General features: G+C 46.5%; 1 protein-coding gene across 1 annotated transcript in view; it reads right to left on the bottom strand.

The window, feature by feature from the left end:
- LOC135557438 (AT-rich interactive domain-containing protein 1B-like) overlaps positions 1–23,454 on the bottom strand; it is a 116,021-nt gene that overhangs the window by 24,094 nt on the left and 68,473 nt on the right. The window contains 4 exon segments of the mRNA XM_064990695.1: positions 2,108–2,477; positions 6,698–6,874; positions 10,359–10,448; positions 11,366–11,609. Of these exon segments, the coding sequence (XP_064846767.1) occupies positions 2,108–2,477; positions 6,698–6,874; positions 10,359–10,448; positions 11,366–11,609 (881 nt within the window).

Below are 23,454 nucleotides of genomic sequence, written 5' to 3'. Positions count from 1 at the left end.
AGTGAGCAGGGGGGAAGTGTCTCCAGTGGAGCCCAGGGTTAGTCTGTCTGAGTGAGCGGGGGGAAGTGTCTCCAGTGGAGCCCAGGGTTAGTCTGTCTGAGTGAGGGGGAAGTGTCTCCAGTGGAGCCCAGGGTTAGTCTGTCTGAGTGAGCGGGGGAAGTGTCTCCAGTGGAGCCCAGGGTTAGTCTGTCTGAGTGAGCGGGGGGGGGAAGTGTCTCCAGTGGAGCCCAGGGTTAGTCTGTCTGAGTGAGTTAGTCTGGGGGAAGTGTCTCCAGTGGAGCCCAGGGTTAGTCTGTCTGAGTGAGCGGGGGGGAAGTGTCTCCAGTGGAGCCCAGGGTTAGTCTGTCTGAGTGAGCGGGGGGGAAGTGTCTCCAGTGGAGCCCAGGGTTAGTCTGTCTGAGTGAGCGGGGGGGAAGTGTCGGGGGGGAAGTGTCCAGTGGAGCCCAGGGTTAGTCTGTCTGAGTGAGCGGGGGGGAAGTGTCTCCAGTGGAGCCCAGGGTTAGTCTGTCTGAGTGAGCGGGGGAAGTGTCTCCAGTGGAGCCCAGGGTTAGTCTGTCTGAGTGAGTGGGGGGAAGTGTCTCCAGTGGAGCCCAGGGTTAGTCTGTCTGAGTCTGTCTGAGTCTGAGTGAGGGGGGAAGTGTCTCCAGTGGAGCCCAGGGTTAGTCTGTCTGAGTGAGCAGGGGGGAAGTGTCTCCAGTGGAGCCCAGGTTAGTCTGTTAGCCCAGGGTTAGTCTGTCTGAGTGAGCGGGGGAAGTGTCTCCAGTGGAGCCCAGGGTTAGTCTGTCTGAGTGAGTGGGGCGAAGTGTCTCCAGTGGAGCCCAGGGTTAGTCTGTCTGAGTGAGCGGGGGGGAAGTGTCTCCAGTGGAGCCCAGGGTTAGTCTGTCTGAGTGAGCGGGGGGGAAGTGTCTCCAGTGGAGCCCAGGGTTAGTCTGTCTGAGTGAGCGGGGGAAGTGTCTCCAGTGGAGCCCAGGGTTAGTCTGTCTGAGTGAGCGGGGGAAGTGTCTCCAGTGGAGCCCAGGGGAAGTGTCTCCAGTGCAGCCCAGGGTTAGTCTGTCTGAGTGAGCGGGGGGGAAGTGTCTCCAGTGGAGCCCAGGGTTAGTCTGTCTGAGTGAGCGGGGGGGAAGTGTCTCCAGTGCAGCCCAGGGTTAGGTTAGTGATGTGACCAGTGGACAGCAGCATGCAGAGTCTGTATTACAGACTGCAGCCGTGACACTGACACCTACCCGTACTGCTCAGCCTGCTGCTGCTGCATCATGGGATGGATATGGCTCTTTGCACTGCTGACCTGGGGGTGGTAGGAAGGAGAGTGGGGAGGGTGATGGGGTCGGGGATGGGGGTGTGGGGAGGTTTGGGGGTGAGGGTGGGGCTGATGATGGGGGTGGGTGGAGGGAGAGTGATGGGGTTGATGGTGGGGTCGAGGATGTGGATGGGGTCGAGGATGAGGGCTGTCTTGGGGGTGAGGATAGGGGTGCGGGGAGGTTTGGGGCTGATAATGGGGATGGGGTTGAGGGTAAGGATGATTGCTGTGTTGGGGATGAGGTTGAGGGCTGTGTTGTGGATGGGGGTGTGGGGAGGTTTGGGGGTGATAATGGGGATGGGGTTGAGGGTGAGGATGGGGGCTGTATTGGGGATGAGGTTGAGGGTGTGGGGAGGTTTGTGGGTGGGGATGGGGGGAGGGAGAGAGGGGAGGACGGACCCCAGGCCAAGACTGGCTGGGGTAGGCAGGGGAGTGCGCGTAGGGAGGCCTGGAGTGAGGGACGGAAGGAGAAGTCTTTGGTTTCCAAACTCACACAGAGACATGAGGAAAAAGTCTGTAGCGTTCTTTAGTACACACCTCATAACCTTAGTGTGTAAAAGATGGGTGGATGCGGGGTGTGGAGGAGTGAATGTGAACATGAGGAATTTAAGTGTCAGTATAGCCCTTGGTTGCATCCCAAATGGCACAATATCCCCAATATCCCCTATGGCTCTGGTAAAATGCACTACATTTTACCAGAGCCATATGGGCCCTGGTAAAAAAAAATAGGGGATAGTATGTAATTTGGGACGCGCCCTATTAGCATGTATAACCCTTCTGTGGCCCTCCCTGGCCCCTGTCCTGACTCACCGGCCCTGGGCAGAGGGGTTGGAACCAACGTTTGGACCCTGCATGGCGTTGGGGCCGGGGCCTGCCTCGTGGCCCGGCTTGCGATTAACGTTGGGCAGGGGCGGTCTCATGCCCTGACCCTGTACGGCAGGCTGCGGCATGCTGGGAGAGGTGGGGGCCATGGTGTTGGTGGTGGCACAGGGGTAGGGGCGCCCGCTGGCCCCTGGACCCAAGCCTCGCCCGGCGGGCATGGAGCCACAGGGCTGTCCGGGGCCCTGGCCATGCATGGGGCTGCTGGCGTTCATGCCCAAACTGTTGCTCATGCCAGGGCCGGGGCCACTGTAGTTGGCACTGGGAGCCCCGCCGTAGTTCGGGGGCCTGGGGTAGTTACCTAGAGACAGAGAAATACAGTAACTCATCAGGACTGAGAATCATCAGCTTGATTCACAGACACTTCATTCTTCTATCTATGTTAAGACTTTCAAAAGCAGGGGCCCTCGTCAAAAGTAGTGCACTACATAGGGAATAGGATGCTATTTGGGATGCAAGCAATGTGATGTGAACAGAGCATTGCCTCATGTTCCTCTGTGCCACTGGATGTTCTCCACTCCAGCCAGACCGGTTACTTTCACAATCTGTTATAGTGTATTTCACAAGAGTGGGGGGGGGGGCACACAGAGAAAAGACTCTCGGCCGTGGCGTTGGAGGGAGAGCTGCCATTTTGGCTCTTCCTGGAGTTATTCTAGGTCTGCCCCTATAACGAGCTCTGTTCAAAGGCAGAGGAGGATGAGAGAAAGAGACGTAGAGAGGGAGGGGATGTGAGGAGGAAAGAGGGATAGAAGAGAAGAACAGAAGAGGGGGGTGAGAGGATAGGAGTGGGGAAGTGCAGGCCTAAGTAAGTCCTGGCAGCCAGACAAACTGTTGAGCATGAAAAGGCCTGCAGTGTCGCAATTCTTGACACACTCAAACCGATGCACCTGGTACCTAAATCTTTGTCTTCACCCTCTGAATGGAGAACACAACACAATCCATGTCTCAATTGTCTCAAGGCGTAAAAATCCTTCTTTAACCTGTCTCCTGCTCTTCATCTACACTGATTGAAGTGGATTTAACACGTGACATCAATAAGGGATCATAGCTTTCACCTGGTCAGTCTATGATTTGTACACTCAGTGTATATGGAAATGATCTGGCAGCGACAGCTCCTCTGTAGAGTCATGTTATACCCAGAATCCCCCTGGGGAACAGAGGGTGTGACCAGTGATGTTTTTAACCCTGGATTGCTGAGGCTATGTATTGGTCAATGAGAGGCTGTGAAACCGCTGGTCGGCCATATTGGCACTCCCCAGAAGGTGCAGTCCGCCATAGGAATTCTACAGTATTTCAAGGACTAAATTACATGTATTTAAGTCGTTTTTGTTGTAGTGGGGAAAATAACATGACTTAAAAAAATGTTTTATAGCTCAGACATAATTTAGAAGTATGCATTAAGGTGTCTGTAATATAATACATGTTGTAAAAACTAAATGTAGACATTAATAAATGCATTTCTATATCTTCCTACATTTTTTTCCAGTCATTCTCTTGTGTGTGTATATTCTATATATATATATATATATTAGACAATAGTATATTAGTTACTACCGCACTGTTGGAGTTAGGAACACAAGCATTTCGCTACACCCACAATAGCATCTGCTAAATATGTGTATGTGACCGATTTCATTTGATTTATACACTGAACAAAAACGTAAATGCAACATTCAATAATTTTAAAGATTTTACTGAGTTACAGTTTTTTCACCACTGGGAAAAAGATATTCATCTGTTGGTCACAGATACCTTTAAAAAAGTAGGGGCATGGATCAGAAAACCAGTCAGTATCTGGTGTGACCCCCATTCGACTCATGCAGCGTGACACATCTCCTTTGCATAGAGTTGATCAGGCTGTTGATTGTGGCCTTGTGGAATGTTGTCCCACTCCTCTTCAATGCCTGTGCGAAGTTGCTAGATATTGGAGGAAACTGGAACACACTGTCGTACACGTCGATCCAGAGCATCCCAAACATGTTCAATGGGTGACATGTCTAGTGAGTATGCAGGCCATGGAATAACTGGGACATTTTCAGCTTCCAGGAATTGTGTACAGATCTTTGTGACATGGGGCTGTGCGTTATTATGCGGAAACATGAGATGATGGAGGCGGATGAATGGCACCACCATGGGCCTCAGGATCTCGTCAAGGTGTCTCTGTTTATTCAAATCGGCACCGATAAAATGTTGTGTTCATTGTCCGTAGCTTGTGCCTGCCCATACCATAACCCCACCTTGGAGCACTCTGTTCATAATGATGACGTCAGCAAACCGCTCGCCCATACGATGCCATAGTGGTCTGCGGTTGTGAGGCCGGTTGGAAGTACTGACAAATTCTCAAAAACAACATTGGAGGCGGCTTATGGTAGAGAAATTAACATTACATTCTTTGGCAACACCTCTGGTGGACATTCCTGCCGTCAGCATGCAAATTGCCCGCTCCCTCTAAACTTGAGACATCTGTGGCATTGCGTTGTGTGACAAAACTGCACATTTTAGAGTGGCCTTTTTGTTGTCCCCAGCACGAGTTGTGCCTGTATAATTATCAAGCTGTTTAATCAGCTTCTTGATATGCCACACCTGTCAGGTGGATGGATTATCTTGGCAAATGAGAAATGCTCACTATAACAGGGATGTAAACAAATTTGAGAGAAATAAGCTTTTTTTCATGTGTATTTGCACAGTTCTGGGATCTTTAACTTCAACACTTTACATGTTTATATTGCGTTTATATTTTTGTTCACTGTATACATCTTTGGGTGTGACACAGATCAGAGACTAGGTAAACCCCCCTCCACCTCCCTGAGTGTCCAAGGAAACAGTCTATGGAGTCACAAATAGAACCCTATTCCCTATATGATAACACTACTTTTGACCAGCGCCCACAGGGATCTGTACTGCTCAGGGCTGTTGCATAGATGCTTATAGATAGTTGTGAAGGGGCCTCTGTTTTAGGCTTTCTTTAGGGTTGAGACATTGGAATGTAGTTATTTGAATTACTGGAGACATGCGGCGCGTCGAGAACCCTTTGGTTGACTGGATGAAAGCCTGCTGTGCAGCATTCATCAAGCTACTCTGTTGTTTCAGCTGAGGAAGAAAACCAACCCATGAACCAGTGTGTGTGTGTGTGTGTGTGCTGGGTTGTGTGTACTCATCTGGAGCGGGGGCTCACACACACATTGGGTCATTATGGTAATCCATCTCATGCGTTGTGCCTTTATGATGAATGCGTGGCCGATGTGTGCGTGTTTTCATAGCTCTGGTCCTCGCCCCCCACCCGCTCCAGAAGCCTGATTAATAGTCCTTGCTTGTGTGTGTGTGCCACTGCTCTGCTCTGTTGCCCTGCTAGGCCTGGGGTAGGCTCTGAACACCACACACTAGACCTGGGTTCAAATACTATTTGAAATATTTCAGATACTTTTGAGCATTTGCCTTAGTCCCTGTAGAGTGCAAGGTTGGAGGGGTTTAGAGTTTTGGGACTATTATTTTGGTTCCATTGAGCCAGGCAAGCTCAATCAAGCCCAGATAAATGTGAAATTATTTCAAATAGTATTTGAACCCAGGTCTGCTGGATAGCACAGCCAGCCACACAGCTCTCCTCCATTACCCCAGCCCTGACACACACACACACACACACACACACACACACACACACACACACACACACACACACACACACACACACACACACACACACACACACACACACACACACACACACACACACACACACACACACACACACACACACACACACACAGGGGAGGGAGAGTACAGTATATGTAGAGAATGGAAAACTTGAAGGTTGATTGGAGATTTACTTAGCTGCGGAAAAAGCCCAGCTCTCTCCAACCCTGTAGAAACGTGTTGGAGTTGGGCCATAGGATAGTCATAGCACTGGCACCATTCCACTAGGTGGCAGGTAGCCTAGTGGTTAGAGCATTGGGCCAGTTACCGTAAGGTCACTGGTTCAAATCCCCAACACAACAACAACATAAAAAAAATCTGTCGATGTGCCACTGAGCAAGGCACTTAACCCTAATTGCTTCTAGATAAGAGCTAAATGTAAATGTCAAATATAGCCTTCTGCTTCAGGGACGAGAGTGTCCCCCCTATCCACCCACTAACCCCAGCAGGCTGCTTATCTCTCATACTGTATATAACTGTTATTGTGAATTCGTTGTCTACTGTATGCATTGTTCTTGTCCTTTTTCTTAAACACCATTTAAATGTGTACATCACACTGCAACACATTTTTGGACAATAAAGTGAGTTAAGTAAAGACAGTCTTTCTATAGGCCAGACTAGGGTGAAGAAACGGGCTGGACTGTCTTACTGGGCACCGACATACTCATCAGTCCCGAGCACGGAGGATGTATTACCTCGTGGGGAAGTGCCCCTAGATGCTGATCTTAGGTCAGCTTTGCATTTCCCCTACCAAATGGTTAAGGTTAGGATTGGGGAAGCTGATCCTAGTTTTGTACTTCGGGGAAACTTCACCCTGGAGCGGAATATTACCTTGGGGGCCGTACTGGCTGGTCTGGGATCCGTACGAGGGGCCAGGGCCCCCCTGCTGCTGCTGATGATAGGAGCCCGGGTGCATGGAGCCCCCCAGGGAGGGGTGAGGGGACACGGAGGGCCCCTGGCCCGACTGCTGGGGGCCTGGGGTGTTCCGCTGCATGGCAGGTGGGAACCCTGCAGGGAGGGAGAGGGAGATAATCTTAAATGCATTCAAACTGAGACCCGAACTAAAGGAAGGTTAGAATGGGGGTACTTAAAAAATAGACATTTCTAATAATCTCTCACGTACTCAATGATATGAGAACCCAATTGTCAATGTTGCAAGTCTGTTCAATTTAAGTGAACTCACTTCAATTGAATGGTAACACTTAGCCTTGTCTGTTGAAAAGCACTACTAAATGCTACAGTGGACGACCAAATAAACATTTAAATTGATCTGAATAGGGTGACAAATACCACAAGAGCTAATACATCCGCCCCGGCCACTGCAGAAAAGGTCTCATCTGTTATAAATTTTAACTTTTCATCTTGCTTGATCAAAACCACATCTTAGGGCATAGTAGTGAGAAAATCATTTGAATACCGTACCTCACTACCACTTCAAGGGTTAGTTTACCCAAATTAGGTACTGTTTCCTTACCCTGTATCAATGTTTCCGTTAGCCGGTAATAGCCGGTTTTTCCGTTCAAAAAAAAGAAAAGACGATAAATAAAATTGTCCAAGATTTTTTTTTAAATGCCCATTGCGAGATAATCAATCAAATGTATTTATAAAGCCCTTCTTACATCAGGTGTAGAAGCACAAAGTGCAGGTGTAGACGCACAAAGTGCTATACAGAAACCGACCTAAAACCCCAAACTGCAAGCAATGCAGGTGTAGAAGCACAGTGGCGAGGAAAAACTCCCTAGAAAGGTCAGAACCCAGGAAGAAGCCTAGAGAGAAAACCAGGCTCTGAGGTGTTGGCCAGTCCTCTTCTGGCTGTGCCGGGTGGAGATTATAACAGAACATGGCCAAGATGTTCAAATGTATTTTAGCCAATTAATTGATTGAAATACCAGTTGATGTAGCACGAGAGATGCTGCGACAGCTCATCAAACATGTGCTTTAATAAGCCCAATCATTGCGGCAAAAAATTTAAAGGCAATTGCATGTAAAAAAAAAAAAAAGAAAGAAGAAAAAAACAAACATGTCACAATTAAAAAGAGGCCTACAATTTTCTTTCTTCTCAACTGGTGAATTGAAGCACGCTTCCCATTCGCCATTCAAGTGCATTGGCAACTAGGCAGGTTTCAGATTGTCACATTGCAATGAGCTGGAGGCAGTATGCATTTTGAAAACACATACTTATTTGTTTAAAACCTGAACGTTTTACTTACTATTTTGAGGCATGCCTTGCCTTGATAGTAGCCTAGCCAAAATCTAACCAAACGTGCAGGCAATTATTTTAGGAACACTTCCATATGCCATTGAAACAAGTAGCCTTTTTCGCTCATAGTCTTTTGGTTTCCAAATCAACCTTTTCTTTCCCATTGTCCAGTAACCTAAGGCACAGTCCTAGTCATATTAGCAACCCGTGCTCCATGTTGCATATTTACATATCCTTTCTAAATTTCAACTGATATTTTCATCTCTGTCACATGAAACCCCTCACAAATGGTGTTTTCCCGCTAATTGCATTATGGAACAAACATAACGCAATTAGCGTAGCCTACTGCCTTGTGCGCATTGCTGTGCTTATGAGTTTTACGTTTGGGGAAGCTAATTTTCAGCATAAAAATGCACCTTTATAAAAAAAGCATTCCATGCGACCTCACATTTGTAGACCTATGTAAGATAGTCATAATTTAGGCTAATAATATAACTCAATCAAAAAAAGACTGTTCAATGTAGTACGTAGTGGCGTCCAGTAAGCAGGCTATATCACAGGAAAATGTTGGCCTTTCTTAAACAAATTGCATGCAATTCTACTACATTTTAAATGACTGGACACATTAGCAGAATGCTTTTTCACACAATTTACAGGGTAGACTACTCTGGGACTAACAAAAGTGGCACTTACCCAATGATAAAGACAGTGAATATATACACATCATGGGGGCACTCTTTTCACAACGTTGACATCAGCAAACCGCCACGCCCACATGCCACCCTACACGTGGTCTGCGGTTGTGAGGCTGGTTGGACGTACTGCCAAATTCTCTAAAATTACGTTGGAGTTGGCTTATGGTAAAATAAATTAAATTCCCTTGCAACAGCGCATTTACCGCCATCAGCATGCACGCTCCCCTAAAAACCTGAGACATCTGTGGCATTGTGTTGTGACAAAACTGCACATTTTAAAGTGGCCTTTTATTGTCCCCAGTACAAGTTGCACCTGTGTAAAATCATGCTGTTTCATCAGCTTCTTTATATGCCACACCTGTCAGGTGGATGGATTAGTTTAGCAAAGGAGAAATGCTCACTAACAGGGATGTAAACAAATTTGAGAGAAGTAAGGTTTTTGTGTGTATTTAATATTTCTGGGATATTTTACACTTTACATGTTGCGTTTATATTTTTATTCAGAGTAAATGTGATTCCTGGCATTCAGAGCTCTGTGGGTTGACACCCTAATCGGGTTGCGCAACCAATGCATATGTACCCGGTAAATGTCTTAAATGTTTGTGAATTAAAATGCTCCTGGCCAAATATGTCCGGTGCCGACCTTTCCTAACAAAAAACCTGCCCTGTAATCAGTCTATGGACACGGTAAGACAGCAATTAATTTGGGTGAACTATCCCTTTAGCAAAAAAAAACCATGACTTTCCCCTTCCCTGGGCTTTCACAGCACCCACAAAACCTATTTTAATTGACTCCCCTCCCCAAACTTGGGCCTTGGAGTGAGTGATCATTTGTATTAATGCCACCACTGTTACAATGATCCCCTTCAGACAGTGAGAAAAAGCTTCTGTCTGGCTGGCTGGCGAGGTGTTATTTTGACTACTCACAAACATGATTTGATTTGGGCCTTTACCCCCCCAGCCTCAGTGCTGGACAGCCTCATTGACATGGCCTGACATCACTGACAACCATATTGGCAGCCGCTGCTGAGAGACAGAGTTACGGTTCCTCTATGAAGGCGGCGTCTGCGTCTTAAATGGTACACTATTCCCTACATAGTGCATTACTTTTGACCAGAGCCCAAAATCATAGCACTATATAGGGAATGGGTGCCATTTGGGACACAGCCAGAGGTCTGGCCCAGTGCTGACAGCAGCCCAGTGGTTTAGAGGCATTGAAGGGAAGATGATCTATGGCTAATCTGTTGTACTAATGATCCTATGGAAAACACCTGCGACCGAGCAGGGGAAATTGACTCCTAGAGGGACATAGGTTCACTAGTATACATCATTAGGGACTAAAAGCTTGAGTTGCCCATAATCCGTTCAAATATTTCCCTCATAGGGTCAAGATTGTGTACAAGAGGGGAACCTCATTTATCAAACCATCGATGAAATGAAGGGGACGTGCGCAAAAGCCCCCCCTCCCCCCGTACTTGACTTATCCGAGCGTATACCGATCCCCGCGGACTTCATCGTTCACACGCATGGTAAATATCCTGGAGGAGAGAGGAGGATCGTGGTTCCCAAGGCGGTGTGATGTGCAGGAAAATCTCACCTCTCTCCTGAGACATGGGGGACTGGCTCAGGGTGGAATGGGAGCCCACATCAGACATGTTCCCAGGGGTCTGGGGGGCCATCTGGGTGCCTGGGAGAAGAGGGAAGCAAACGTCAGTGGGACACACACACACACATGCATCCATATCCGTCGTGTTAGTGTGTTGGCCTGAAGAGCAGCAGTGTGTCTAGAAAAACGAACCCCTCTCCCTGGGAGCTGTGTGCCTGGTGCCCTTTAATGAGCCCTACAGTGTATGTGTGCGTGTGCAGCAGTTTCTGTGGCGATGGGATGCAGAGGAGATCACAAGTCCGTTGGTACCTCAGTGTGGGGGCTAATGGCTGACGGCTCTCCCAGTAGGGGTGAAAGTGTGTGTGTAGATGACTAAATAGTCTCCCGTCGACCTCGTTATCACCACCCAGAGTAGCGAGAGAGAAAGGGTCGGGGTATAAACTGTAACTCTGGCCACAAATAAGGACAAATCTCCCTAAACTAGTCCAGCCTGGCGTCAAACGGGCAACAAGGCGCTGCACTGTGGGAGAGTAATTGTATTACAGTGACTCCGAACTGCTAACATAGTTTAGAAACTATTTTAATGACTGAGGCCTTTGTTTTGGAGCTGAGGCTAGAGCTCCTCCCCAGCTGCCTGTACGGAACCAATCCCCAGCTGCCTGTACGGAACCAGACTTCTCTCTTCCACTGTGACTAACTACTATAGAGTCGCTAATGCAAAAGAAGTTCTGAAAGAACTGCCTGTAATGAGACAAAGGAGCTCTTTTCCCTCTACAGTTTTGCCAGTCATGACAACCAGAGCTGTGCTGTTCCACTGTGGAGGTCTCAGAACTGCTCTCTGAACTAGAAATGGCTGAAATACTACAAATTCAGTTAGTGTATCAAGCCTGGCAAAATGGCCCTTGTTCCCTGTCTGGAGTATGATATGTGTGTGTGTGAGATGGCGTATAGTGTTTGAAGGTTACTCCTAGAACTAGGTGCAGGGTTTCGTTCTATACCTGGGACGCTGGCGGGGGAGATTGGGCCGGAGCGTGATTGGCTGGAGCCAACAGGTGATCCCACGGGGGAGGGCGAGGGGCCGCTGCGCAGGCCGGGGAGGCGCGGGGAATCATGGGGTGAGAAAGGCGACTGGGCCGGGTTACTCTGCTCGCCCTGGCTGCTGGTGGACCCCGAAGCACTGACCGCTGAGCTGACCGCCACCTCTGTACCCGTAGGAAGGTCATCTATGGTGCCAGACAGGTCCTGGAACAGCAGAGGAGACAAGAGAGGAAGGTTAGTGTGAGGCAAACCAAGGGGAAAGCCAGGGTGGTGTTCACACACACCAAAAGGAATAAGAAAAAAAAAACTGAGTGAGCAACTACCTGGACGAGACCAATAACAAACGCAAATTAGTATCCGGTTGCAAAACATTTTAAAAACGTGTTCCGTTGTGTGCTCTACATTAACATGACCCAGGAGAAATTCTGACTTCGAGCCAGTCTGCTAAGGTCAAGAACACCTTGAAATACAAATTAAGAACCTCCACCGGTAGGTAGTCAAATCTTTACCAGTTACTTGATGACTTGACATAACGTCAAACATAGACGGAGAGACATTGGAGTGTTGGAAATTTCTCTTGAAGTCCAGGAAGGCTTTACACAATTGAGTTACCGTAAAACCAGGCAGGCAGGCGCATGGTGGAAAATATTCTCCCAGCACTACAGTCAGGCTAGACTGTCAGTCTGTTCCAAATGGCGCCCTATTCCCTACTTGATGACAAACTAACTGGGCAGAAACAACTCAGGTATTTAGACAAATTTGGCCATATTACACCCATGAGAGAGCCATGCCAACGGCGTCAATGTCTTCTCAGGAGTGGAGCCAATGTCTAATAGTGCCAACGAGTTGCCCTCCAAAGTGGCATGGGACCAAGTCATTTGCCTCCCCTCCCACTCAGCTACCGATTCCTGTGGAAACTGTGCTGTCGATGCTAGGGCTGTGGGATGCGTTAAGATCCCAGATTAATACAACCACTCGCATCAACAACAAACTAAAAAACTGTTAAAAGCAATGAGGCTGATGCAACAGCTCAGAACATAAGCATAAAATGTTGATCAACTATTAGGCTATTTCTTCACATTATAAATGCAGGAAATGTACACACGGCAGTAGGCTATAAGTGGGACTGTTCCAAAATGCAATAAATTAGCTGGAAAAAGACCATTCTCAAAAGTGACCAGAAATGTGATTATGCATGAAAATACTTCACTATAAAAAGGTGCTTTTTTATGGTGAAAATTCTTCCCCAAACTCGACACTCACACGCCACCTTTGTATTCCAGTTAGGCTCTACACCCCTTGTAAAGCAGATTAATGTGTCCAGCATCCCGGAGTCGCCTCATTGCTGTTGACGTTGAGACTGGTGTTTTGCAGGTACTATTTAATGAAGCTGCCAGTTGAGGACTTGTGAGGCGTCTGTTTCTCAAACTAGACACTAATGTACTTGTCCTCTTGCTCAGTTGTGCACTGGGGCCTCCCACTCCTCTTTCTATTCTGGTTAGAGCCAGTTGCAGAGTAGAGATCTTCAGTTTCTTGGCAATTTCTCGCATAGAATAGCCTTAATTTTCTCAGAAGAAAGTTATTTGTTTCTGGCCATTTTGAGCCTGTAATCGAACCCACAAATGCTGATGTTCCAGATACTCAACTAGTCTAAAGGCGGACAGTATTATTGCTTCTTTAATCAGCAGTTTTCAGTTGTGCTAACATAATTGCAAAAGGGGTTTCTAATGATCAATTAGACTTTTAAAATGATAAACTTGGATTAGCTAACAACGTGCCATTGGAACGCAGGAGTGATGGTTGCTGATAATGGGCCTCTGTACGCATATGTAGATATTCCATTAAAAATCAGCCGTTTCCAGCTACAATAGTCATTTACAACATTAACAATGTCGACACTGTATTTCTGATAAATGTGATGTTATTTTAATGGACAAAAAAGTGATTTTCTTTAAAAAACAAGGACATTTCTAATTGACCCCAAACTTTTGAACGATAGTGTATATTTACAAAATGACCAAGTAGGTGACCTGGAAGGCAAGACAAATCACAGTGATTTGTAAGAAATGGTCTGATATCAAACTCCCGATTCAGACCTCTAGGAGACATGGTACACAAATGCTGAATACAATACAATTCTCTTCTCAATAATAGATTATTAGTATCTCCCCCCTCCGTAGTCCTAAAATGACATTTGTTTTGGACCATTATCATGCACCCGTCTCGGAACAGGAGCATGGGAATAAAATACAGATCTATACTCTTAAATAGCGAATGGAGGATGCTTTTCCCTTGGTTCATTTTCATGCCAGGTAGGCTATACTGTTGGAAAGCAAAGCAATGTGCTTAATATTAGAAAAGTTGAGAAATAAATAGAGTAGGCCTAGAAATGTTGGGCAAACATGAGCTCATGGGCTCTCATGAAGTGTTTGATTTAATTTTCGACACATTTGCATTGATGTCAAGAGTGATTATAGGAACAACAGTACTGAGTACCAGGCAGTTAGCAAGTTTGGTAGGCTACAAATGAGCATCAGCAGCTTGGAGAAGCCTAATTACTGTGACTAAACCGTCACGTGGAATTTGACTGCGGTCATGACGTGTGACTGCCGGTATGGTGGTAATACAGCCCCCACTCAGAGCTGGAGTTGGTCACCTACGACCTTTCATTATGACACAATCTGAGGCCATAACAACCACTTAGAATGTATGATCAGTAACTTAACACACACACCACACACACAGCAGTGAAGACCATCTCTGCATAAAAAAATATATCTTCTGCTATCAATCTTAGCCTACGTCAGCCAATTATACTTGAATGCACCTTACTGTGCAGTGGGATTCTTCTCCTCTCATTTGCACTCCTCTAAAGCTCCAAATGTGTTCCAAAAGTCTTTCTACTTCACCATCACAGAAGCGGATTGCGTCATTAGAGGCATGGGGGGGGTTGGGGATTAGCCCAGAGCCCTGGTCAAAAGAACTCAGCCAAGGCCTTTCTCTTCAGTATGTGTAACACATTTGCAAAAAAAACCTTTATTTCAAAGTTTGAAAGGCATTGGAGGGCCACTTAAACCTGTTTACATATTCCTCAAGACTTGTGCCGCTTGCATGATTTATGGTTATAATTATTCACATTCGTTATGGGCCTCGGCTTACTAAATTGATGAATATAATTATTCAGCCTCATTGGTCTTTCGGGCTTTTTACCTCCTTCCCTTCCCTCATCCCCCTTTCCATTCTAGACTCTGCAGTGAAATAGGGGAAGGATAAATAAATGAATGTGGGTTCTCATTGGGGCAGAGAGAGTGAGAGAGACGGGCACAGCAGTAGCGCCCACATGCAGTCAGCTCCTCTCAGTTCACTCTTTCCATGCAGTGTTACCCTCGAGTTTGGGCAGCAGCCATGTAAAAGAAAACACCAACAACAGAGAACCATTACATTTTCTACAGAAACGCTTACAACTCAACTTTAAAGGAGCCAAGTACACTTGTACCACAGTGCAGAGGGAGAGGAAGTTGCCATTTTGTTTAGCTGCTGAAAACCTGTTTCTTATAGTATCTTGCTGATTTCCCAGCACTCAGAATGGCTCTGCCTGAGTGTGTGTGTGTGTGTGTGTGTGTGTGTGTGTGTGTGTACTTGTGATTCACCACAGGCAGCAGTGTGGGGGAGTAAGTACATCCAGAACATTACTGTCCTCGCTACTCATACCCTGGCTATGTGGACACGCCGCACCAGGACCAAGGACTTATAATCAAAGACAAGCCTTCCCAAATGTCACCCTATTCCCTATATAGTGCCCTACTTTTGACCAGAGCCCTATGGAACCTGGTCAAAAGTAGTGCTCTATAAAAAAAAAAAGGTATTAGGGTGCCATTTGGGACAGACTAGATGAAACCAGGGATGTAAACTAGCTATGACCATGAACACATTCACCAGAGCAGCCACCATTTTCTTCTTTTTCATCCCCCAGCCTTTTGATTCTGTCCATATAGCTTGATGAAAGAAAAGAGTTTGCCTTTGAAAAATATGCAATTGAGAAAATACTGAAAGCCAAGGAAGGCCAGGGGGACTGCCTGGGCCTCGCCTAGATCTCTCCCCTATCAAAATTGTCCCTGATTGGGCCTCCTGAGAAGCAGTAGGAGGCAGCAGCGGTGGTGGAGGTAGCCCTGAGCAGAAAACTGTGGTGTGTACGCACACAGAGACATTCACAAGACTGATGAGGGGAATCAGACTCTCCCCTACTGTGAAATCTGACAATCTGAAAGGAGCGCTGGCGTATTAGGTTTGATAAGCGCTCTCTGGAGGCTGTGTGTGTGTGCGTGTCTGGAGATGGTGGGAACGTGCCTCTGTGCGGAGTGATGGATGGGGGATTAGACAGACAGCCTCTAGAGGGGAGGGCACGCACACACAGACACACACACACACACACACACTCTCTCTGGGATGAGGAAGAGGCACAGTCATGCCATGTTCAAAAGAGGGCTGACTGGCTATTCTTCTGAGGAGGAGTTCAGAAGAAACAGCAAACTCAAGCACTGGTGCAGAATGGTAATGTGAACAAGAGTGAGCTTTTGTGTGTTTTAGTGTATGTGATGTGCACATATGCCAGAGAGAAAGAGAGAGGATGAGGTTCTTCCTCAGTCTTCAGCACGCTCATATGCCCACTGTGACTGCACCTTCCAAAGCACACTCCATAAGCACTGCCTTAGCAATACCATAATAAAGAAATTATCAATTGAGAGGGGCCTGAAATATAACCTTGTGGTACTCCTTATCTTTCTCCCCTCTCATCCTGTCTGCTATTTAGCCCAAGGGTTAGTGTGATGAGTGAGTCACTCTCCTTCCCGCCATCACAACACAACAAACGCACGTACGCCCCCCAGGGGAAAACTCTCACATTCACACCCAATTAAATATTGACAGCCAACAGAGGCTTTTTGTGGTGTCACTATTTCAGACGGCGCCCATCACCGTGGCTCTGGATGCCCCGGTCTCTGTGGAGATATTGCGGGCAGGCTAGAGCCAATCGGCTCCGGGCCTGAATTAGCCAACCACCAATGAGGAATGGCGTCATAAGGAGAAGAGAGGCTTGGGGGAAGGAATAGTCGCTAGCAATAGAATGAAACGAACCCATCCCAAGGAGTTCTCTCGGAGGAGTTGAGGAGAGAAGCATCAGCATTTGCAATCATGAGTAGCAGTCAGACGACAAACATGCAAGGCTGTGCTGGGAAATAATTGAGACTTAATGATAGCGTTTAAGAAATAGTGGGGAACGGGGACAGCAGCAATCTGACTGATTTCTCTAAGGGTGCCTGTGTGTGATTGAGGCTGGGCGAGTGTGTAAAAACCAAATATAGCTGAGCAGTACAATTAAAACAATATATTCCTCATTTGGCTTGAATAGAGGTGCGGGACATGTTTGAGGGAGATGGGAGTTTGTGTAGAATAGATTTACCAATACGATATGGAAAAAAGGAAGAAAGCGAGGAACACGAAAATAAAACCCGCTGGCGAATTTGAAACCTGTACAAGACTTTCATTATCTTTGATGTTGTAGATGGAAAAAAAGCGCAATTTAGTCAGCATAATTGCCTCCTCCCTTCGCTCTCTCTTCCTCCTGCTAATCAATGAGGGAGTGAGGGACAAGACTGAGAGCAAGAGAAGATGAGAACAAGAGAGGATGAGAGCAAGAGAGGATGAGAGCGAGAGAGATTGAGGGAGCAGCAGACGTCACCACTAGCTGCCTGATCCTGATCCCGCCACCCCTCCTGCTCTGCCACTGCAGTTGACACGGCGCCAGCTGGCGCCTTTGTCTGCCACCGTGGTAACCGGCAGTGGCAGCGGTTAGTGCCCGTCTGGTGATGGACAGGCAGGCGCAACGACTGCCCATATTCTAGTCTGAGTCCCAAATCGCACCCGATTCCCGATTTAGTGCACCACTTTTAACCAAGGCACTACATCGGGTTTAGGCTATTTAGGGCACTATATAGGGAAAAGGATGCCATTTGGCACGCATCCCTAGCCCCCATCATGGCCCATTCCTCCGTTTATCAAAAGGTCTAGACGGAATATGCCACACACAGAACCTATAATCTGCCACCCCACACACAGCCACTCTGGGAGGATGAGAAGAAAAGCCCGTCTGATTGTATTCTAGTGATCGTCCAGGACATCCCAAGCCTTCAAACCAAGCACATATGTTTATTTCATGTTTGATCATTTTGCCCATGAACACATTTCTGTTTGCAGCCCATGGCTGTGTTCATTAGACACCGAAAGGAAGAAAACCAACAAACTGCGTGGGACTACCTGAACTTGAAACTTGTTGCAAAACATTTTTGCTATGGTGTACACTATTGAATACGACCCATGTGTTCCACTGTGAAATGGACTGGATGTTTAATTTGACCCAGAGCTGTAATCTCCCTGGACACCTTTTGTTCTTAGTTTATCCTCACGGTGATGCAGTACGGTGAGGAAAAAGGGCTGGAGAAAGAGTGAGAGAGAATGAGAGAGAGAGAATGAGAGAGACAGAGAGAGAGAATGAGAGAGACATAGAGAGAGAAAGAGAGACAGAGAGAAAGACACAGAGACAGAGAGAGAGAGAGAGACAGAGAGAGAGACAGAGAGGAGGGGGTTGAGGGCTAGAGACAGACATACAGTTTGTCTGTCTGTCTGTCTGTCTGTGAGAGAGAGAGAGAGAGAGAGAGAGAGAGAGAGAGAGAGGAGGGGGTGAGGGCTAGAGAGAGAGAGGAGGGGGTTGAGGGCTAGAGAGAGAGAGAGAGAGAGGGGGTTGAGAGGGGGTTGAGGGCTAGAGAGAGAGGAGGGGGTTGAGGGCTAGAGAGAGAGAGGAGGGGGTTGAGGACACACTCCACCTCAAGAGCATCACTTCTGCTCCGAATGAAAGAAGCTTTGCTTTGAAATGGAAACTACTGGCTCAGCAGATGCTTTGAGAGATGAGATTGGTAGAAAGATGAGACATAGAGAGAGAGAGAGAGAGAGAGAGAGAGAGAGAGAGAGAGAGAGAGAGAGAGAGAGAGAGAGAGAGAGAGAGAGAGAGAGAGAGAGAGAGAGAGAGAGAGAGAGAGAGAGGGGGGCAGAAAGATGAGAAAAGAAAGAGAGGGTGGGGGGTTGGATAGACTGCAGGTAGAACAGACAGAGTAGCTGGTTTGAGAACACACTTCTCGTCCTAGGTTTTAGAGAGAGCATGTGAGAATGAGAACGTGTGCTAGACAACAGATAAAGCTGACGGCAGAACACAGACTGCATCCCAAACGGCACCCTATTCCCAACATAGTGCACTAGTACCGTCATTGTGTAGGCCGTCATTGTAAATAAGAATTTGTTCTTAACTGACTTGCCTAGTTAAATAAATATATATATATTTTTAAAATCTATGCACTATATAGGAAATAGGGTGTTTCTGTGACCCGCTAATCTGATCTCTGGTTTAAAAAAATAATAATTAAAAAACGCATGTTAATCTTCACTTTCCAGTGGAATGGCATGGGCCCTAGTCTCACCCCATGGCAACATCTCATTGGCAGACTCACCTGTCTGTCAAGAGTCTGGAAGAGGACCGTCTTAAAAATTCTGGGGATGCGGTGTGTAACCAGAGGGAGATTTTCCCCCACATGCAATTTATTCTGGCGCGAATGCGATCAACGTTCACCCTTGTCAGACAGCTCTAAACTCTAATTCACATAAGCGAGGGTACTAAGTTATCCCGCATCTCCCCGATATAAATAACCATATAGGAGACTTGGGGTGGGAGGGTTACTTTTACTGAGAAATATAAGTTGGCTAACCGGGCGATCTGCATTGTGTCCCGCCACCCACCACCCGTCAACCCCTCTTTACGCTACTGCTGCTCTCTGTTCATCATATAAGCATAGTACCTTTAACCATATCTACATGTACATACTACCTCAATCAGCCCGACTAACCGGTGTCTGTATGTAGCCTCTCTACTGTTATTTTACACTGTCTTTTTACTGTTGTTTTTATTTCTTTACTTAACTATTGTTCACCTAATACCTTTTTTGCACTATTGGTTAGAGCCTGTAAGTAAGCATTTCACTGTAAGGTCTACTACACCTGTTGTATTCGGCACACATGACAAACTTTGATTTGATACCAAATTTAAAAAGGTGTGTCATTGATCATTTCAGTATATGTCTATACAGCTTAAACCAAGCCATGCCTCTACGGCTTAATAATGGATAGAAATACTGCTTCAATCCTGTAGTAGTCTGTGCACAACCTTACCTCCAACAACTAATGTTTCAGCTTATATTTCATCTTGCAATGCAGTCTACGACCTAACAGCACAGCACATTGAGTGCTAATGATATAAAGATCAAAAAATGGTGGGGAGGGAGTCTTTCCCTCTAATTCTTCACGTATGCACACAGCGGGTAAAAACAGACAGGCCCTGTGATGCTTTTCCACCTCAGCGCTGTGGCGGGCTTGATGAGCTGTTGCTGAACGGAGCTTGGCTCCCTGTAGAAGCTCACAGAAGAGAGGAGAGCAGAGCAAAGAGAGGAGAGGAAAGAAGGAGAGCTGAGGAAAGCAGAATATAGGAGAGGAACACTGCACTGGAGCTCCCATCCTCTCTCCCCCATCTGCCCCTGGGACCCAGGCCAACCAATGGCAGCACGGCAGCCCATCCCCCACCCCCTGCCAACTGCTCAGCCAACCAGCTCCCAGCTCTGCCTGCCTCGGCAGCACACACCCCCACCTCTCTCTGCCTGCTTTAGTCTCCCTTCCTCCTCCCCCTCTCTCTCGTTTTCCGTCCCCCTTGTGCGCATTCTAATTATGGGGAGTGAGCCGCAGCGCACGAAGGAGAGAGAGAAGAATCAAAGGAGCTACGGAGAAAAAGGAGAGGAGAAATGAGAGCGAGAGGATACATTCTAGGGCTCAAGAGAAACACTCTCCTTTCAGCCTGCAAGTAAATTAGAATGCAGTGTATGTGTGCGTGTAGGGAAACACACACACACTGCATTCTAATTTACACCCTGCATTCCCACACTTCCCTTCACTCCCTCAAATACCATAGCCCCACTATCAAAGCACGGGCACAGGGGAGAGGATGGGAGCCCAGACATTGAAAGAGGAGAGAAAAAATTTCAGAAGATGGAAAAGAGAGAGAGAAAAAAAGGGAGAAAATGCATGTGTGTAAGGGGAATGGAAACAGCAGAAAGAACAAAAATCATTGAGGAACGAGAAAGAGGGAGGGGGAGGCTGGTTGTTTCAGAGAGCAGGATGTAGCTAATGAACAGCAGACGAAGACAGAGCAAAGAGAAGAAGGAAATCGCAGAATGCAGGCTTTTTGCGTTCTCTTCCCGCTCTACTCTGCTATAATCTTTCAAACTCAGCAGCCTCCCCCTTGCCTCGCTGGTTTATTTATTGCGGTGCATTTTTCTGCCTCTGAAACGAGTTCTGGGCTCAAAGCCCCCACTAGACCTTTTAATCATCTTATGCCTCATATTCTCTGTTGGTTCTCTCTCTCGCTCCTCACCAACTCACTCTTTGAGCTGCACTTGCTCCTATTCTCCCACAAGTAAACATTAGTCAGTTCTATTGTTTTGTAATACAAATATTTCTCTTTCCTTAACCTATCATTTTCACAAAATGGGCTCTGGATAGAGAAAGAGAACAGCGTGGGCAAATAAACACACACCAAGAGGCACTGCCTGTCTCTGTGTGTGTGTGTGTGTGTGTGTCGCATTTCCATCTACGTGGGCTGGTACCCGTGTCTCACTGGGCCATGGCTCCAGAGGTCCTGCTCGAACTTGGAGCCAAGGCAAAGTCCTGGGTACTTTTCAGCTGGCACTTACATAATGACTTCACAAAGCAACAGTCTTTAATGATGCAGAGGTCGTTGATTCCGCTCGCCCAACATCTTTAGTGTCACACTCCTGATGGAAACACGATTACACTAGAGCTTACATGAACATAAAACACTGACGACACCCTAGTGTGGGGCTAAGCCCCCCCCCCCAAAAGCACCAACCTACACAAATCAGGTGCTACTAAGGCCTTCTGTAGCTCCTGATTGGCTCTGCTGCTAGAATCTGGTGATGGTGCTAGTGAATATTGTGTCAACCACTATGTCACACAGTAGATTTCATAATTTGTCTCTCAGTGTACTAGTAACACAACTGATCTGGTGTTATTGTAGATGCTCTTCCCGATAAGGGATTCCTTTGAACTTCACAGTTAACCCAGTGGCCGTGTCCGACTACCCATACTAGCGTACCACATGCCTAAAACGGCATACTATTTAACATGTACCGTTTAGTGCAAAGTGTAAAGTATGTCAGGTCCGCAACACAGTAGCGGCTCCTGATTGGCTGAGTAAGTGGGGCGGGGCCGAGTGCGGGTGGATTTTTCCAAATTCAACAGACATGTGTTGCATTAACCAGCCTGATAACAGCTCATTTCCAATTCAATGAATGTCTCTAAACTCTGAACAGGGGAGGAATGGGGTTATAGGCTTACTCAGGCTGGTTATAGGCAGACTATCACATTCAACCTAAACCGTAGCCCATCTATCCTATTGATGAAGGACTGCAGACAGAAACAGATCATTTCGTTCCATATACAGTGTTTATTTTGTGAAACCAAAGTGCTAAAACATACAATACCAGTCAAACATTTGGACACACCTACTCATTCAAGGGTTTTTACTATTTTATACATTGTAGAAGAATAGTGAAGACATCAAAACTATAAAGTAACATATGGAATCATGTGGTAACCAAAAAAGGGTTACATCAAAATGTATTTTAGATTTGAGAATCTTTAAAGTAGCCAGCCCTTGATGACAGCTTTGCACACATTTGGCATTCTCTCAACCAGCTTCATGAGGTAGTCACCTGGAATGCATTTCAATTAACAGGTGTGCCTTGTTAAAGGTTCATTTGTGGAATTTCTTTCCATGTTAATGTATTTGAGCTAATCAGTTGTGTTCGAGTAACAGACATCCCAACATCAACTGTTCAGAGGAGTCTGCATGAATCAGGCCTTCATGGTCAAATTGCTGCAAAGAAAACACTTCTAATAGGACACCAATGAGAAGAAGAGACTTTGCGTGGGCCAAGAAACACAAGCAATGAACATTAGACCGGTGGAAATCTGTCCTTTGGTCTGATGAGTCCAAATTTGAGATCGTTGGTTCCACCAGCTGTGTCTTTGTTAGACAGAGTAGGTGAACGGATGATCTCCACATGTGTGGTTCCCACCGTGAAGCATGGAGGTGGAGAGATGGTGCTTTGCTGGTGTCAGTGATTTATTTAGAATTCAAGGTACACTTAACCAGCATGGATACCACAGCATTCTGCAGCGATACGGTTTGCGCTTAATGATACTATCATTTCTTAATCAACAGGACAATTACCCAACACACCTCCAGGCTGTGTAAGGGCTATTTGACCAAGAAGGAGAGTGATAGAGTGCTGCATCAGATGACCTGGCCTCCACAATCACCCGACCTCAACACAATTGATATGGTTTGGGATGAGTTGGACGGCAGAGTTAAGATAAAGCAGCCAACAAGTGTTCAGCATATATGGGAACTCCTTCAATACTGTTGGAAAAGCATTCTAGGTGAAGCTGGTTGCAAGAATGCAAAGCTGTCATCAAGGCAAAGGGTGGCTACTTTGAAGAATCTCAAATATAAAATATGTTTGTTTAACACTTTTTTGGTTACTACATGATTCCATATGTGGTATTTTATAGTTTTGATGTCTTCATTATTATTCTACAATGTAAAAAAAACAACCCTTGAATGAGTAGGTGTCCAAACTTTTGACCGGTAGTGTATATCAATTAAACACCAACACTTTTCAAACTACTTGGCCTACAATTAAACACCACAGCAAAATCTTTGCTATTCGCCATATTACCAATTAAGTAGCCTGGTTTCGTTGTTTGGCTACGTGAAGAGAACTAGGGCCTATAACGCGCAGCCCACCTCTTCATCTGTATTGTGGAAAAGTGTGCATCGATTTCTACTAGAAGAGCCGAAATGAGCAGAACACCC

The sequence above is a fragment of the Oncorhynchus masou genome, chromosome 16, assembly GCF_036934945.1.
Source record: "Oncorhynchus masou masou isolate Uvic2021 chromosome 16, UVic_Omas_1.1, whole genome shotgun sequence".
NCBI lineage: Eukaryota > Metazoa > Chordata > Actinopteri > Salmoniformes > Salmonidae > Oncorhynchus > Oncorhynchus masou.
Note: the sequence above shows the minus strand (reverse complement) of the source record. Positions and strands in the feature narration are given on the sequence as shown.